General features: G+C 43.0%; 1 protein-coding gene across 1 annotated transcript in view; it reads left to right on the forward strand.

The window, feature by feature from the left end:
* The window catches only part of DDX10 (DEAD-box helicase 10), a 309833-nt gene that overhangs the window by 8767 nt on the left and 282402 nt on the right, over nucleotides 1-18664 (forward strand). The window contains exons 6-9 of the mRNA XM_038371539.2: nucleotides 3387-3576; nucleotides 6343-6469; nucleotides 7683-7845; nucleotides 9509-9593. Of these exons, the coding sequence (XP_038227467.1) occupies nucleotides 3387-3576; nucleotides 6343-6469; nucleotides 7683-7845; nucleotides 9509-9593 (565 nt within the window). The remainder of the gene's footprint in view (nucleotides 1-3386; nucleotides 3577-6342; nucleotides 6470-7682; nucleotides 7846-9508; nucleotides 9594-18664) is intronic.

Raw genomic sequence — 18664 nt, forward strand, 5'->3', positions numbered from 1 at the left:
AAAGCTTGTGGAGGGCAGGGCTGCTTTGTTTACCTGTCACATCCGTAGGTTCGGCTGATCGCGGCTCCCACTAGCTGCGGTTCACCATTCCAGGCCAATGGAGGCTGCGGGAAGCGGCATGGGCTGAGGGATGTGCTGGCCACCCTTCCTGCAGCCCCTATTGGCCTGCAGTGGTGAACCGCGGCCAGTGGGAGCTGCGATCGGCTGAACCTGCAGACGTGGCAAGTAAACAAACTGACCTGGCCCGCCAGGGGCTTTCCCTGAACAAGCGGCACCCCTAGTTTGAGAACCACTGCTCTAGTAGCTTTCTTCCCCGAAGTGATTTTGACCCAAACGGACTGTTTTAGCCATTCCATCACTTATAATTTCTTTAGTCTACCTCATCATTAATATACAATGCTACCGCACCTCTTTCTTTCTTTCTGTCTTTTTTTCTGTCTTACTTTCAACAGCACATACCATTCAGTACCAGTACTCCAGCCGTGGCTACTACTCCACCATGTTTCTGTTACCCTATAATATCTGGTTTTACTTCCTGCACCAGTGGATCTGGTTCCTCCATTTTGTTACCCAGGCTCCTTGCACTGATGTACAAACCTCTTAGTTGTTGCCACTTGGCTTCACCCAGATTCCTCACCCGATTTGGGTACAGTCATTCTACTGCCAGTATTGCCTACCTGACATGTAAGTGCCAATACTAATGAAGCTATCTTTCCTCTTAATGTCCATTCTCCTACCCACTGCTGTTCCTTTCTCCATTGCTGTATCCTTTTTTTCTTGATTTTCCTCCGGCTCAATGTTAGAACCAATTGGGTATAGATTACATGAACATCTCCCCTGAGATTCTAGTTTAAAGCTTTTTTAATCAGTTGTGCCATCCTCCATTCCAGACATCTATTTCCCTCCCTACTCAGGTGGATTTCATCCCATGAGAACAGTCCTCTGTCCATGAGTGCATACCAGTGCTCAAACATCTCAAAGGCCTCCTTATAGCACCACAGCCTGAGCCATTTGTTGATCGTCATAATCTTGTCTCACCTTCATTCTCCTCTAGGGACAGGCTGAATCCCACTGAAGATCACCTAAGCCTCCATTTCCTTAGGTGTCTTCCCCAGCCTGGCACAATCTTCTTTGATATGTTCCAGTGAGAATCTAGCTGTGTCATTGTCCTTCAGCTAGATTCTTTCCCACTCCCATTAGGATCCTCTTCAGTCTTTGATCTACATCTGGTATCTTAACTCCTGACAGATGGCACACCCTTCTGTTTTCTGGATCAGCTCTGGTGACAGGCCTGTCTGTTCTTCCTAATATGGAGTCACCAATCACATAGACTTGCCTTTTCCAGCTGATTAATTGTGATTCTCTGGCCTTCTTTCTGTTTTTTCTGGCTGCAAGTCCTCTTGTCTTTTGTTCTTCCTTGCAATCTTCTGTGAGGCATCCTGTATCCTCCTGGGGCTGTGAACTCCGGGTATCTCCATTGGCTCTTTCCCTCTTCTTACAGGATTACCTGCTCTTTTATTTTTTCTTGCCATGCCACATTCAGTTACAGCCTGTTGTGCCCCTTCTTCATCTTCCAGCTCAGCAAACCTGTTCCTGAGCCCCTTCACCAGCTTTTCTTTTTGTTTGCCTTGTTCTTGTAGTCATCTGCTTCCACTGGTCACTTTCCTCACCTAGCAGTCTCTCCTCAGAGTTCTTCAGTCCAGCTTACTTCCGTGAATCTTGACTTTTCCCTTCATCATCTGCTGAAATCCCCTTCAGAACTCAAACGGAGTTTTCAGCTGCATCTCCAAACCTTGGATCTTCCCTTCCATCAGCTCTATCAGGCAGCACTTCATTACAAACAAAACTCTTTTCAGGTACCTGTTACAGGATCATGTTCATGTCGCAGTTTCCACTTCCAGTCATCTTCATTCTCTCTTCCATTCCTTGGGTTATCACATTGCTGCCTCTGTATTTGTCATAGCCTTCCTGCCCAAAGTCCTGTCAAGGAAAACAAACCAAACCCCAAACTCAAACAGCAAAACAAAACCAGAACACTAACACCCACCCCCAAACTCTCACTCAAACAGCTCTGTGGGCTAGATTCTGTGCTGCTGCTCCTTGGCTACTTCTCAATCAATCAACAGAACTCAGATGAAATGTAAGGCATTTTCAGCTGTGTGTACAGATAAAGCTTTTTTTCTTCCCCACCCTAGGCAGCTGTTGAGCCCAGCTTCCTCTATCACAGCGGCTTGACCTCAGTAGTAATCACGGGTAGCAGGGTTAGCAGAGGGTCTAAAAACAAGCGTGGCACCCCGTGGCACCTTCTAGGTACTCCATGGTTAATACTGGCCTCGGCCAGCTCCCCTGCAGCACTGTTTTGTTCTTGACGTAGTTTTCAGACCTGGACTTTTACCTTTGACCCATCCCAGAAATGTGTCTGCCCCTTCCTTTCCTTTCCTTTCTGGGTATAGCTCTCTTGGTCACTTGAAGTGATGACTAATGGCCCACCCAATTCAGTTTAAGTTGGGTATGCTCCTTTAGTCAGTCTCCAGAAACCTTATTTCTTCCAGATTAACTTCTCTCATATTTTTTTTTTTTTGTTGGCCTCTTGTTTCTTTTTCTACTGTAGCGTTTACCTGAATACTGATTTCAGTTTACTAGAAGGCTTGCCTGCTTCTAAGGCTTCATGTGTGATCTGCAGCACTGGCTTGGAGAACTTAGTTTCACTATTTTCTTGATTGCTTTTGGAAGCTCTTGGGGACAGGGGAGAGTTTGCTACCCTGCTAGCAGAGAGAGCTCCTTTCTGCAGTCAGTTACATAGCAAGACTTACAGACCTATAACATAACTCACAAAATACCCAATAGTAAGCTCGTTACAGTAAATTCAATTCATACTGGACAAATAAGAGAATGAGCATCACAAAACTGCAATCAGCATTGACCCTTGCCTTAGCCTTTGGAACCCCAACTCTGAATGTGTTTATGGCAGCTAGAGGCAGGGGTGAATTGATTGCCCTGACTACTCAAACTGCAGTTTCACTTTATGTCCAGCTTTCTTTATTTCAGTAACGGGCCCGCCTTTGGTTAGAAGCAATTCACATGTAAACTGGTGGATTAGTTGCTTGAAACCCTGATCTTCTGCATATGAAATTGAGAGCTGTAGTTGGATTATGGGAGAAGTTGAGGACTTTTACAGGAGTATTTCTGCATTGCATGAAGTGTGACCAATTCTAAAGAAAAATCAGTGAAAAATGTAATTTATGTAATTCCTGGTCTCTCTTCGGTTACTGTTAACATGGTTTTGCAGGTACAGAAACTTCAAATTGAGTGTTTTTTAAATTTCAAGGTTAGAATTGAAAAGAATTTAAAAATCCAGTTCTTCTAAACTTGTTTCCTTGTTCTAGTTCTCGATGAAGCTGATAGAATCTTGGACATGGGCTTCGCTGATACTATGAATGCGATTATAGAAAATCTTCCTAAGAAACGCCAGACATTGCTTTTTTCAGCGACACAAACCAAATCAGTGAAGGATCTTGCACGACTGAGTTTAAAAGATCCGGAATATGTTTGGGTTCACGAAAAAGCAAAATTCAGGTGGGTGGTGGTAGTTTGTCTTGGTGCTTGTACTGGAGAAAGAAAGTGATGATAGCTGCACTTTTCTCAACTTCTTTCCCAGCACCTCTGGGAAGTGGGATGTTGTCATATTTCATGTTAAACCTTTCCTGCTCCCCTCAAACACTGATTCTTGTTGTTTTATTTTGAAAGCAAGCAGCTGAAGTGTATTGCGTTGCCAGTCATGGTTCACTTATACTTTTCACCAAGGTGTCTTAGCTTGATTTGACTTTTTTTTTTTTTTTTTTTTTTTTTAAAAAGATATAACTAGATGCAAAAGGGTTCATGTTGTCTTCAGTGGCATTTATATTCGGAGGGGGAGCTGAGCAAACCCAAGTGGAGATAATAGTATTAATAAAACTTTAAACAATAAAACAATAAAACTTTGCACTTCTGTAGGCTGTTTTCTCTGAGGATTTCAAATAACTTTACAAACATGAATGTTTAATGGAGTGTTAGAAATTCAGAATTCCTGTTTCATGGAAAATTAAGACATTTCAGAATTTGGTTTTGTTCTGAATTGGAATGAAAACAAATATGTTGAAATTTTCTATGAAATTTAAATTCTAAAACAATTAGATTTTTTTAAAAAAAATCTTGTGTTCATTTTGAATTTTTTTTTTCATTTTTATATTTTTATTTTGTATTTGCAAAAACATTAAGGGTGGCTGGTACTCAGTACAGATTGGAACATCTTGTTTTCTAGATTAGTCTCTTGTCTGTGTTATGAAATGGTTTGACATCTGGATCTAAACAATAAGATAAGCATTCACTATGCAAATTAGAGGACCAGCTGTTTTTCAATATCCTAGAAAAATGATTCCAGGCTAACACAAAGTTATTGAAAACTGCTCTTAGAATTAGTACTCCGAGTGTTGCTTATTTTTGTGTTGATAATGTCAGTGCCAAACTGTTCTATTAGAACAAAAATAGGAGACTCGTTTATTTAGAAAATAAGAAAATGTTTCAGTCTCTATGTAGGAGCTGCCCTTAATGCTTTAAAAAAAATAAAAAAAAAATATAGGCTTTTGACTGTTTTGTCATAATGACCTGTCTATAATAGCAGTAGTGCATCCTATGATGAGACTTGACATATGACATAGGCAGTATTACCACTGCCATCATGAAATAATGTAAAAATACAAATGAAATAACCTGTCAAATTAATTTTAAAACTATAAAGCTTTGTTCTGAAATGAAATTTTAAAAATTTTCAAGAAGAAAAACTTTTCACTTTCTCAGCAAAATTAATACAATGTTTTGAAAAAAAAATCTGGCTTAGTTGAAATGGCATTTTCCCATGGGTAACGGTTCCAACAAAAAATTTCTGACCGGCTTGAACGATTAAATTTATTGGCTCCGCTGTGAGATATAAAAATACTTGCCTACTTGACGTACAGATGGAGGGGAGAACAAAGCACACTGAAGTAATGACTTGCCTAAGATCACACATTGGCAAAGCGGAGAACAGAACACAAGTTCTGACTCTGAGTCCACTACTCCAGTACTCTAACCAGCTTCTCAATCCATTGTTTCACATACACTTGTGATAGTATTACCTAAAAAATTGGATCCTGAATAATTGAAAACGTTAGAAACACATTTTACATTGTTAATCCCCTTTTTGCTTGGTGGAAAAGGATAAAAAGACCTAACTAAATATATAGCTACCTTAGCTTGAGGGCTGGTGTAGCTGTTTGTACACTCAATTGCATTTCCCTGTTGAGAAGGGAATGTCTTTATTATAATGCTGCCTCATGAGAGCTTTTGAAATATTTCAGTATCTGCAATTAGACAAGATGAAGGAAAAATAAATGGAAAATATTTTTTTGTTTTAGAATTATGACCGTGCTACACAGTATTTTATCAGTTTGAGGAAAAACAATTTCCTGCAAGAGATTTACAAAATGGCAACTACTGTAGCATAACGTAGAGCACTACTAGCTGAATAAAAATTTAGAGCAGAGCATTGCAGTTTCATCCTCACAAATGGCACCTTCAAGTTACATTTAATTTCAGTTTGGTCAATCTGGGGTGGGAGGTAGAGAGCATCAAAGCAGCATTTTAAAGTATGTTTTGAACTAATCTTTCATGGGCTATTCTTTTGTTGTTTAAAGAACTTGAAAGTAATTTTAAGATGACAATTTAGACCTTTACAGAGACACTCTGCATGTCAGGTAACTAGTGCAGCCAGTTAAAAATTTATTTTCTTGTACAGTTAGACTCTGCTTTGACGTTGCCTTAAGCACAAATGATGATTTAATAAGACTAAAAAGAAAGGTTTGCATTTTAGGTAAAGACAGTTTGAATGTCACTAATGCATCCGATGAAGTGAGCTGTAGCTCACGAAAGCTTATGCTCTAATAAATTTGTTAGTCTCTAAGCTGCCACAAGTACTCCTTTTCTTTTTGCGAATACAGACTAACACGGCTGCTACTCTGAAACCTGTATTTAGACACGGGCATTTTTTGGCTTAATAGTCAACTGGATCTAAAAAATTGTGAAGCTATTAGTAAGAAAATCGTAAGTCTTCAAAAAGCACGAGCCTTTCATTGGCGCTTGCAGGCATGCTTCTGAAAATAGGAAAGAAATTCTTAGTGTAATTAATATTGAAGCAGTGAAACTTTAAATTTCACTTCTGACTGATGAAAACCGAGTGGCAGATCTGTAGGTACTCTGTGTGTGGCTCTTCTGGTTTTCTTATGGAAATGATAGGAGAAGTGTCTTACTTAACCTTTTGTTTTTCAGTACCCCAGCAACTTTGGACCAGAATTATATTGTTTGTGGGCTGCAGCAAAAAATAAACATGTTGTATTCCTTCATGAGAAGTCACCTGAATAAGAAGAGCATTGTGTTTTATGCAAGTTGTAAAGAGGTACAACTCATATTTATCTCTTTTTGGATATAATCAAGTATGAGGGAGTGAAACTAATGACTTTGAAATCTGAAAGAGAAACTTAAATGGTAAAATGAGTGCAAAAATTAGCTTGTGTGTTTTTAAAAAAATAGATGGTGAAAGTTGTTTCAGTAAGAGCTGGTTGTATTTTTAACTGCTGTGGGACAGTTTACTTTATTTGCATAGCGTGTAAAAGGGTGACCTTTTTTTTTTTAAAAGCTGGCGATATGAATAATTATGTGGTATCAGGGAAGAGAGAGCAGTTGAAAGTATGGAAAGACTTTCTTTATGGTCATATGACTTGATCCTGCAAACACTTACTTGTGAAAGTAATTTTACTCCTGCGAGCAGTCCATTGAAGTACTGGTATTTAAGTGTTTGCACCATGATGCCATAGATATTTAATGATTTCTGACTGCTTAAATAGCAGCCTTACAGATTACCTTATTTGAAAGGCTTTATGGATGTATTTTTTATTCAAGTCTTTTAAATGGGTTTTAAAAATCCATTTCTGATATCTCTCTGATACAGGAAGGTATGAATATCCATGTTTCCATATTGCTGACTTCAGTGTGGAGAGAAGATACTCAATAATAGAAACAAAATTTCTATTAAAAATGAATCTGTAAGGGAATATATGTAGTTTCTTTAACTACTAGTTTCAAAAAAAAAATGTTTTGGCACTTAAAAAAAAAAATCACACATTGTTGTGCACCATAATAAACAGGCAACAAATGTCTTGGTGAAAGAAAGTGCGCTAGGTGGAAATATTAAAATTAGGATGTCGTGGATTTATCCTGATTGCAATCCTGTGCACTGAAGTGCCTGTGAGAGCGGCACTACTGGTGAGATCTAGTTTAGCCCATACACTTCTGACTCGCCAAGGTGCAACACCATATCTCTCCTGCCCACCCCCCAGCTGTCTGCAGGACCTGGCACTCTCTCGCTAGGCATTGCTTCCTGCTCTGCGGAGTATAGCACCTTCTTACACAATTAGCTTCCTGTGTCAGTATTTGTGGGGAGGGGTGATGACCTCTCTCCACTCACATAATCAGATCCCATCCCATCCCATCTCTGGGATGGAGGAAAGCTATTTTGCTTTAAATGTTAAGAATATATTTATTTCTTGGTAGATCACTACCACTTGATAACTGTCATGTTCACTTCTTCTCTTTGACTTGTTGACCAACAGGTTCAGTATTTGTTCAGAGTGTTTTGTAGGCTCCGCCCTGGCATACCTATATTGGCTCTCCATGGCAAACAGCAACAGATGAAAAGAATGGAGGTCTACAATGACTTTGTTCGCAAGAAATCAGCAGTGCTTTTTGCTACAGATGTTGCAGCTCGAGGGCTGGGTAGGTAACCTTTAGTGCAATAGTGTATCCATAGAGTGGTGTTCCAAGCCTGTTCATACCTTAGTAGTGCATCCTATAAGAAACCAGGCTTTAAGAAACATTTTTAAAACAAGATAAGTCTATATTCAGTTTGTTGCCTCCTCATCTAAAAGCTAATCATTATATCCAAAAAGCAAAATAATTAAAATACTTTCTCAATACAATCTTTCTCTTTAATGGGGCCTCGTTTTAGTAATCTGTACTTAGTTTATTCCTATTTGTCTTTGTAAAACATGTTATGAGCAATTTTGTAATGCTGTTTATTACTGATGTGTTGAATTGAAGCCGTGTAGCTCTCTAATCCATAGACCATCCAGCTCTTCCAGCACTCAGTAACTTGTGTTCAGGAAATAGATAACAAGAATGAGATGTCCTGAATGCCAGAAGGAGAGCTTTCAAAGGCTTTAAATACTCTGATGCCTCTTGCATCCCATGGTTTAGTCTAAAAAGTAGATAAAATGAGCTGCCAACCAGTAGCTGATTGGAGGACGTTGGAAGGATTTTTGTAATGCCCGCCTCTGAATTGAAATGTCAGTGTGGATAAAATCAACTCTCCTTTGTTCTTTCTAAAGAGGCAAAATGATAGCTGAGGCAAGAACAAGAAGATTCCTATTGACGGAAGTAGTTTTTTTTTGTTTTTTTTTTTTAGGTTTTGCTTTCCTTTGACTGGTTTTTGTTAGAAGGAAGGTGTATTAGCTCTTCCCTTACGTTTTTTTCATGGCGATTTTGTATCTTACAATATAATCTTTTCATATTTAATAACTTAAAAGTGATTAGGTGTAATTGTTCAAAGTGCTTTCAAGAACTCACTTGCACTTGTCTGGCATTGGAAGTTGGGTTCAAACATTTAGCAGTAAAATTTACTGGCCCAAAATATCATCTTGTCTCCAACAGATTAGAAGAGGGAAATACTCTAAATTAGGAGGAGACAGAGAGCATAGGACTCCATCTCTACCTTCCATACTGTTTGGTTCTCACTGCTAAAGAATTTATTTGGATGCGTCTATTTAGAAACAGTTGTGTGGATAATTGTTGCATATCCTGTGACCATAGTCATAATCAAATAGCAAATATTGATTCTACACAGTGCAACAGAGTTTTACTGCTGTTCGCCTGGAATGCCCATTATGTTTGAAATTTTCTTCCTTTCAACCTTGACTGTTCAGTCTTACCTAGCAACCTCCTCCTTGCTGTCCATTGAAATAGATAATGATGTTTTACTATCTGGATAGATATGGTAGTAGCAGCTGGCCACAGCTAATTTCAGGATCTGATTGTGTAGTAAATTGATATTCTACATAAAAAGTGGGTCAAATCACGTACTTAATCATTAAATGCCAGGGCATTTTATTATCTGTAAGACACAGAGCATATGTCTGTCCTTGTCAGGTGTGAAATTATGTTCCATTCAGTGCACTGTCATTACTTAGAAAATGAAGACACCATTAATTTTAGTTCAGTTTGACAAAGGAGATAGCTGTTTATGATATGCTGATACATGCAATTAATTTTCAATTCAGAGAGATTGCTCACAGTCAGTGTCTATAAATTGATCTGAATGACAGCTCTCTTGGAATAGTACTGCAAAATAAAATATTGCAATGTGTTAAAACTTTCTCCACAGATTTCCCTGCAGTGAACTGGGTCATTCAGTTCGATTGTCCAGAGGATGCAAATACATACATTCATAGAGTGGGAAGAACAGCCAGGTACATGTTTAATTATGATTTGCATTTGAGTGTTTGCAACTAGATAGCTGTGTGTGTTGATAATAGGAAGAAAACTAATAACCTGATCATCTAGGTACAGGTCAGAAGGGACTAAAAGCCATTACCACCTGAAGGCTGTTTGGCAGCTTATGTGAAGTGAATTTGTCTTTGTCAATTCTTCATAGATATAAAAAAACCCTATCTTTATAAAAGTTAGCATGAACGCGCATAGTTGAATAGTTAGAGATTGAACTGTCCTCTCGTCCTTAGAAGTGGTCCTGCCAAGCAGAGTGGAAGCTCATTTGTGCTGTACCTGTTCTATAGATAAATAAGACTTTAATCTCTAGTGCTGGCAATCCATTTTCTTCCAATGTCATTAAATTCATTTGAAAAGGATGATGCAGCGTTTCTTGTTTTTTATTTGGAAAATTCTGATGTCCTTAAGTAGGTTGTTTTCTAAAAATCTTTAATTTTTCAACATTTAATATAATCATACTCTTAGGGATAGGAACAACTTAAATTAATTATTTGCTCCCTAAAGCAATTTCTTGAAAGAATCATGTGAGTAATACCTACTTGTGTGAAAACTCGGATAAAAACTTCAAAAATATACAGACTTCAGAGGGGGCAATACATCTCAGATGATAACTAGTGGTGAAGATTTGTCATAGCATTTTTTTATCAAAAATCACGGAGCAGTCATGCTAAATTTAGTAAAGTCACAGGTTTGATTTTTTTTATTTTTTTTTTTTTTAAATACCATGACAAACAAGGAGGGGAGCACCCTGAGTGAGGTGGTGGTGGGGATAGAGAACAAGCCTGCCCCACACTCGCCCTGCAGCAGCAGCTCCTGTCCTGCCTGGCTTCCCTTTCTGGGTGCTGCTACCTGGTGCATGGGGTTACAGCGATAATCAGGTTTGGCCTAGCAGCCCTCAATCATGATGGGGAGCAGGGAACCCGGCCTAGCTCCGCAGGGCAGGAGCTCTTACTGAAAGGTGAGTTTATTCAAATCACAGATACAAAGACACATCATGGAGAAATGGTAAAATCACTGTATCCGGGATATTTTTTCCCCATTGTGAAAAACCTACAGACTATCTTATTAGTTTACATCTTTTTTCTTCTAGAAGAAGGTTACTTGCTTTTGGAAATGCTGGTTATGAACTGAACCATTTGCATTCTTTAAAAACCTGTTAAATGTTACATTTAGACATGCCCTTGCTACTGTTCATCTCTGGGTGTATATACATTTGGAACTCAGTGCTGCAAGAGCTTGTATTTGCATGTTGGATCTGGTGGTTGTTGGGACTCTGCATGGGAATAAAATATATGCATGGCTGTAACCCAGTTCTTGCTCTCCTTGAACTTGAGCCTGCTATGGTGTCATTATCCTGTGTTTGTGGCATCACAGTATTGTCATGGAAAAGAAAACGTAGTAAATTTAGCATCATTGCATAACTGCAGCTTCTAGCAGGACTTCTGAGAGTTTTCCCAGTATTAAGTGTCTTGTCTGAAATGTGTCAGGTTCTGTGTGCCAAATTTTTCCCCACTTGTAAGATGGGATGACTTACCTCACACAAGCGCTATTGGGAATGCTTCTAAAGCACTCTGGAGACTAAAACATCTGTACTAGTGTAAATGTTATTAACATGATTATATTAAAAAGGGTAAAGGAAATGGGATTTAATTCTAATACTGCTGAGATAACTTTCCAGTGTACAAAGGGAGCCTTTTCAGAGAGCCTCTTTTTAAATGAGCCTTTTTCTGTGGTCGGGTAGTGGTAGTATGACTAGGGCTTGGCTGAACGTTGGGGATAGAAGGCCTCTTTTTGTTGAGAGGCTGTTCCCTTTGCTATACAGACTGACTACCCCTTGACTTCACCACACCTTTTGTTGGGATCTCCTTTCAGATGAATTTTTCCATTGCCTGTATTTAAGGCTTTGCTGAAGTTTCAAGGGAAGGATGATAACCAGTCTTCAGATATTTTTGCTGGCAGAGTGGTGGTTTGAAGAGAGCAGTTTCTTTCTGTAGGAAAAGCTTTACAGGCAATGGTGTAGCTAGGACAGGAAAACTGGCCGGGTGGGCAATGATGGGGTAGTTGTGGGTAGGGGGGCCTGCCTCCCCCCTACCATCTCCAGCAGTCCTTTACTGCTCAGCAGACACCCGAAGATGAGGCTGCCTGGGGCACACAGGAATGACTCATCTCCTACCAGGTTTGGGGGGGGGGTGTACCTTGTGGAGCGGGGCTGGGTGGGCCTGGAGACCAGGGCAGCAGCGTGCGGTGCTGGTAGGAGAGGGACGCTGATGGACACGGATACAGTGTTGGGAGTCCCAGCTTGTGGATTCGGGGGGCTCCAGCCCTGATTTGGGTGGGCCTGAATGCTAACTGGGTGGGCTGCAGCCCATTCAGGCCCACTCATGGCTACAGCCCTGTTTACAGGTGCTTTCTGACTCCTAATCTAATGCACAGATTAATGGTAAAGCTGCCCTGCATTAGGTTTTCATTGTGGGGGAATCTTGCTCATGTCGATTCCAAGTAGGTGTATATGCACTGCATGCACAGTCGTTGGAAGGTTTTTCCCCTAGCGGTACCTGTTTGGTCAGCCGTGGAGCCCCCTGGAGCTGCACCTTCATGTTGGTGTATATAGGTCCCTGCCGACCTGCCACCTCCAATTTCTTCTTCCTGCCAGTGATGGTCGTTGGAGCTGTGTGTCTCTCTTGCCTCTGCAAGCATTTCCCCTACTGACTGGACTTTGTTAACCTGTAAATAGTTAGTTAGTGTGTGTTAGCTTTCAGTAGTTAGATAGCAGTGGGGGATTCCCCCCAATCCCAGTTCCTTCCCCTCTTGGGGTTCGGGACATGCCTCCATCCCAAGGGTTTAAGCCATGCGGGACCTACCACAAGCCCATGCCAATGGGTGACCCACATGACTCCTGCCTAAGTGTCTGGGGGAGGCGCATCAAACAGATCGCTGCAAGATCTGCAAAGGGTTCTGCCCAAGAGCAAAGAAAGGGACTTCAGGCTCAAACAACTCCTTATAGAGGTAGCCTTCTGTCCCCAGCCAGCTCCAGGCCAGCAGGACTTGGCACCAAGCACCTCTGTGTGGAGGGCTCTGGCCTCTGTTAGAGAAGTACGGCACTGAGGAAGGACTCTAGGCATAGAGACACTTAGCACTGTCACTCCCTGGCGCTGAAGCCCGCAGCAGCCATCGGTGCCACATAAGCAGCACAAGAAGACAAATAGAGGGCACTCACCCACGATGAAAGCAGCCGGGTCTGACAGCGCAGTGGTATGTGTCCTGCGCAAGAGCACCCAATGCCGGTCTCGCAGGAATCAGCACTGGCGACTTTGGGCCCACAGAGGGATCCGTCAAGTCTGGTGCCATTGGACTCTCCTACTAGAGAGTGCCAGGTGGAGGAACTGGAGCTCTCTTCCACCATGGACGCACTTGAGGCAGCCAGGGACTTGATTTGCATGATGGCACCGCAGTCCCCCACCAGGCAAGATAGACCTCTGGCACTGCAAGGCATGGCCCCGTCCAGAGGCAAGCCCGCGATAATGAAGCACTGCTTGCCTTCCCCACTGAACCATTCTCCGGCAATGTCCTGCTTGGCATCACTGTGGTCTCTGTGCTCAAGGTTCCAGTCATTGGACTCGGATGCGGAGTCCTACTACTCCAGGCGCAGTCGGCACCGGTCAGAGCGGCATCGTGATGTGCAGGAGGTGGGGATGGTGCCGTGGCAGGGGTCCGCGCAATAGGTTTTTTGAACCCTATGGGCACACCACCAGACTCAGGGCACTTACTTCAGGAGCTCCCAGTCCGTAATCTCGGAAGGACACACACCTTTACCACCCCGGGACCATCCCCTGCCTCAAGGCACCAAGACAGCTTCAGACCATGGCAGAGAGCCCCATTGGGGTCCTGGCTCCACCACTGGCTCTGAGGCTGATACCGGCGTCGAGCAGGACGTTTCCAGGGAGCTGGAGGGACAGGAGGGCCTGGTACTGTCTTGGGTGACATTGTTATCCTTGCCGGATGAGGCGGTGGCAGGGTCTTCATCCTCTGCGCCCCCCCCCCCCCCCCGAATAACAGAGTGCACCAAGAGCTGTTGCACAGGGTGGTCCATAACATGGGGCTACAGGCTGAGGAGGTGGTCGAGGGGCACCCTCCAGAGTAGCATTACCACTCATTAAAACTATTTAAGCCACTACGAAGACCTTGTGGTAGACTCCTGCCTCCGTTCCCCCTACAGCTAAGGGGGTAGAGAAAGCATTTTGTCCCCTCTAAGTGATACAAATACTTATTCACTCATCCACAGCTGGGTTCACTGGTCATAGCGGCAGTGAATTGGAGAAAAAGACAGGGGCAGCAGGGCCCAACTCCAAAATCTAAAGACTCAAAGAAGCTGGACCTCTTTGGCAGGAAGGTGTACTCCACTGGGGGGCCCCAGCTTTGGATTGTTAACCAGCAAGCAATCCTCAGCAGATACAACTTTAATTCATGGGACTCCATGATGAAATTTAAGGAGTTGATCCTGGCAGACTATTGAGTGGAGTTTGTAGCCATTGTTGAGGAGGGCAAGGCAGTGGCATGGACCTCTTTACAGGCCTCATTGGATGCAGCAGACTTGGCCACGTGAACCATGTCCTCTGCCATAGCCATGAGGAGGAGCTTATGGCTTCAGGTATCGGGCCTTCCTCCAGAGGTCCAACAAACAATTCATGACTTGCCCTTTGACAGCAAGTCATGGGATGGTTTTCAAAGCAGACCGATTCCAAGCTCCATATCCTAAAGGATTCGCGGGCAACATTGAAATCACTGGGTCTGCACACCCCCGCCACCCAGCGGAAACATTTTAAGCCTCAACCCCCTTCTGTGTTTCTACCCTCCCCAGCCTAGACACGACTTCTTCAAAAAGCGGGGCAGGAATGGTAGGCATAAGCTTGCCCATTCACCGCCCAATTAAGGCCAGGGCTCAGCGAGGTAGTCCTCAGGCTCTAAGCAAGGGTTTTGAAGGTGTGCCTGCTGGCAACGCACCAGTCCACTCACCAGATCCTTCACCCTTTTTTCTAAATAGTCTGTCGCACTTCTATTGTGCTTGGACCCAGATAATCTAAGCTCGCTGGGTCCTTCGTACTGTAGAAGTGGGATATTCTCTCCAATTCTGCTCCTCATGCAGGAGGTTCAAATGCTCCTTGCTGCGGGAGCAGTGGAGGAGGTTCCTCAGGAGCTAAGGGGCAAGAGATTCTATTCCCGATATTCCTAATCCCCAAAGCCAAAGGGGGTCTCAGACCCATCCTCGACCTGTGAGGCCTCAGCAGATTCATGAAGAAGCTGAGGTTCTACAGGGTCTCCTTGGCTGCTGTCATCCTATCCATGGATCCGGGAGACTGGTACGCCGCCCTCAACGTAATGGACATATATTTTCATGTATCTATAATTCCAGCCCACAGAGGCTTTCTCAGGTTTGTAGTGAACCACAACCATTACTAGTTTACGGTCCTCCCCTTTGGCTTGTCGGCACCCGCTCGATAAATTGCTTGAAACTCCTTGGACTTATGGCAACTTTTACATGTTCCTGGTCACAGATGTGTCAGCACTGGGGTGGGGAGCTCATCAGGGAGAATTCTGGACCCAGGGACTTCGGACACAAAAAAAGCTCTTGCTTCACATCAACGTCAAGCAGCTGAGAGCAGTCCGCCTGGCATGCCAGATCTTCCAGGCCTGCTTGCAAGGGAAATGTGTGGCGGTGATCATGGACAATATGACCGCAATGTTTATATAAACAAACAGGATGGAGCTTGCTCCTCTCCCCCATGTCAGGAAGGTTGTCTCTCAAACTGGGGACTTCTGCATATCCCACTCAATTCACCTGGAAGCATTCTACCTTCTGGGTTCTCAGAATGAGCTGGTGGACTATCTCGGCAGCTCCTTCCACAACCACGAGTGGTCCATTTGCCCGGACGTAGCGAACAGCATTTTCCAAAAGTGGGGAGTTCCCCAGATCAACCTGTTCGTCACAAAAAGCAACAGGAAGTTGCTCCTTCTAGAATCACAGTCCAGTCTCCCTCACGGACGCATTCTTCCTCCCTTGGACAGACCACCTGTTTGTACGTGTTTCCACCTTTCCCCCTCGTCCACCAGGTTCTGCTCAAGATCTTCAGGGAGAGAGCCTCACAACTTGGAAGCTTCATGGTTAAACCCAGTAGAACTAATGTGTTCCAAGCCCGTTAGGGAAGTTCTCCTTGGCAATATGAAACCCTCCACCAGGACCTACCTGGCCAAGTAGAAGAGATTCTCGATCTGGTGTTTGCAGGATCACACCCCTCCGATGCAGGCACCAATACCTCTCATCTTTGACTGCCTGCTACACTTCAGGAAGCAGGGCCTGTCGATCTCGTCAATAAGGGTTCATCTAGACGCCATTTCGGTATTCCACCCAGGAGTGTCTGGCCAATCAGTCTTTGCCAACCTGATGGTTGGTTGGTTTCTTAAAGGTCTTGACAGATTGTACCCACAAGTTAGGCAGCCGATCCAGGCTTGGGACCTTAGTCTGTTTCTTTCAAGCCTAATGGGGGCGCCCCCTTCAAGCCCCGAGTGACTTGCTCATTACTCTGTCCTAGACGGTGGCATTCCTGGTCGCAGTAACATCGGCTAGGAGAGTGTCCAAGCTTAAGGCCCTAACTTCTGACCCTCCTTACACCATTTTTTATAAGGACAAAGTGCAGCTTAGGCCTCGCCCAACTTTTCCTCCCGAAGGTTGTCTCTGTTTCATGCGAATCGGGACGTTTTTTCTCCCTGTCTTTACCTAAGCCACACGCTAAGTTAGGAGCAAAGACTCCACTTCTTGGATGTTCATTGATCATTGGCCTTTTATATCAAGTGCACGAAGCTGTTTCATAAGTCAAACCAGTTGTTTGTCGCAGTACCAGACAGGATGAAGGGTCTCCTGGTGCCTTCTCAAAGAATTTAGTCATGGATCATGTCCTGTATCTGAGCAAGTTATGAATTGGCAAAGATACTGCACCTGCGCTAACGGCAAATTCTACAAGGGTGCAGGCCTCCTTGGCGATACAGCATTTGGCAGAGTGGTGCTTCAATCAGCAATTCCGTGAACTCTCCGACCTTGCCTCCTAGGTAAGGCTTGGGAGTCACCTATTTGGAATCAACATGAGCAGTCACTCGAAGAAAAAACAGTTGTTCTTCAAGATGCATTGCTCTTGTCCATTCCAACACCCACCCGCCTTCCCCTCTATTGGAGTTTCCAGCATGAAGGAACTGAAGAAGCGGCAGGTTCTCTTTTTTTTTTTTTTTTTTTTTTTTCATGGTTATTTTTATTAAATTAGTTATTTTCCATAGTTCACGGACAGGTCACAGGCAATAAGCAAAAATTCATGGAACCCGTGACCTGGCTGTGAGCTATAGGGTTCCCCCTCTGCCTCTGGAAGCTGCGGGGGGGGACCCTCCCCCCATGGTGGCTGGGAGCTACAGGATGACCATATTTCCCAAAGAGAAAATGGGACACCCCCAGCCGCTTGCCCGAGGCATCCCCCTCCCCAGGCTGTCATCCATCGCTGGAACTCTGAGCAGGGCCCCCTTAGGAGTCTGTCACCTGTCACTGGAACCTTGCAGAGGGCCACCTGTCTCTGCTGTCACCGGAACCCTGTCAGGGCCAAGCTGGCTGCCAGCTGCAGTCCTGCTGCCCCTGGGCTGAAGCAGAGAATGTCATGGAGGTCTCTGGAAGTCACGGATTCGTGACTTCCATGACCTCTGTCACATAAACGTAGCCGTACCTATATATACCGCCATGAAGGCATGACTCCAGGGGGCTCCACAGCTGACCCGATGGGTACCGCTAAGGGAAAAACCTTCCAACTGTGCACACAGTGCACACACACCTACTTGGAATGGACATGAACAACACATCTCAAAGAACAACATTTACAAGAAGGTAGGTAACCGTTTTTTCTCATGGCTCCTGTAAAAGATATGCTTACTGAGCCAGAAATAACAGTCTAGAGAAACATACATATTGGGAATAAACTGGGAAAAAATGTAGAAAATAAATTGCGAAGATGCTTTAACTTAAGATGCATGCTGTGCACTTTGAATTTCAAATAAGACTGATTAGTAAAACACTTGTGGCTTTTTTTTTTTTACCATCTCTAACTGTTGAGCAGGAGACTTCAGCTATATTCAGAGGATGGTGTTAGTATGTGAGAAGCCTACGTTGTCTCTGGAAACATTAATAAAACTTAAACTGCATTTTAATAGTAATCATTAATGAGGTTAGAGATAATTAGAAAGTTTCATGGGCCATGAGAGTTCATAATTGCAAGGAATGAAAGCAAAATTAAATATCTCAGCTAATTAGGAGCCTGTGTGTCAGCTGTAATTAAAACTGGCTTTCAGGATACTATTTACTTTTGAAATCCTATTTTGTTATAGAAAAATAAATATATTTAAGTCAAGAAGAAAAAACTTTCTGCATCTTTGATCCATGGTAAAATAAAATCACCTCCCACAACTAAAAATAAAAATCAGGAGATATGCAAGAACGCTTTTACTTTATAGTGAGGCTGGTGTATCTTTTTTTCAGTCTGATTAACTTGAAAGTGGGTTTATTGTTTCTGTGGAAAGGGAGTGCTGCTTTGTATCTAATGTTACTAGAGGATGTTTTGGCTAGTTGCATTTTGTAGATAAGTCTTTAAAGTCTGGACAAATCAATAAATTTTAAAATAATGAAAATACTGTGGAAATATCCTCTATAATGTGACAAAAGGCTTTTCATGAGGCTTTCAGAAATATATGGATTTTAAGATCTGAAGAGTCCTGTGTTTCCTGTGGGTTTTAGTTCAAACAGTCTAAGCAAATACTGTATGAAATATTTGTGGATATTTGGTTTCACAAACCAGAATATCATAGAATATCGGGGTTGGAAGGGACCTCAGGAGGTCATCTAGTCCAACCCCCGCTCAAAGCAGGACCAATCCCCAAGTAAATCATCCCAGCCAGGGCTTTGTCAAGCATGACCTTAAAAACCTCAAAGGAAGGAGATTCCACCACTTCC

This window comes from Dermochelys coriacea, chromosome 1 (assembly GCF_009764565.3).
Source record: "Dermochelys coriacea isolate rDerCor1 chromosome 1, rDerCor1.pri.v4, whole genome shotgun sequence".
Taxonomy (NCBI): Eukaryota; Metazoa; Chordata; order Testudines; family Dermochelyidae; genus Dermochelys; species Dermochelys coriacea.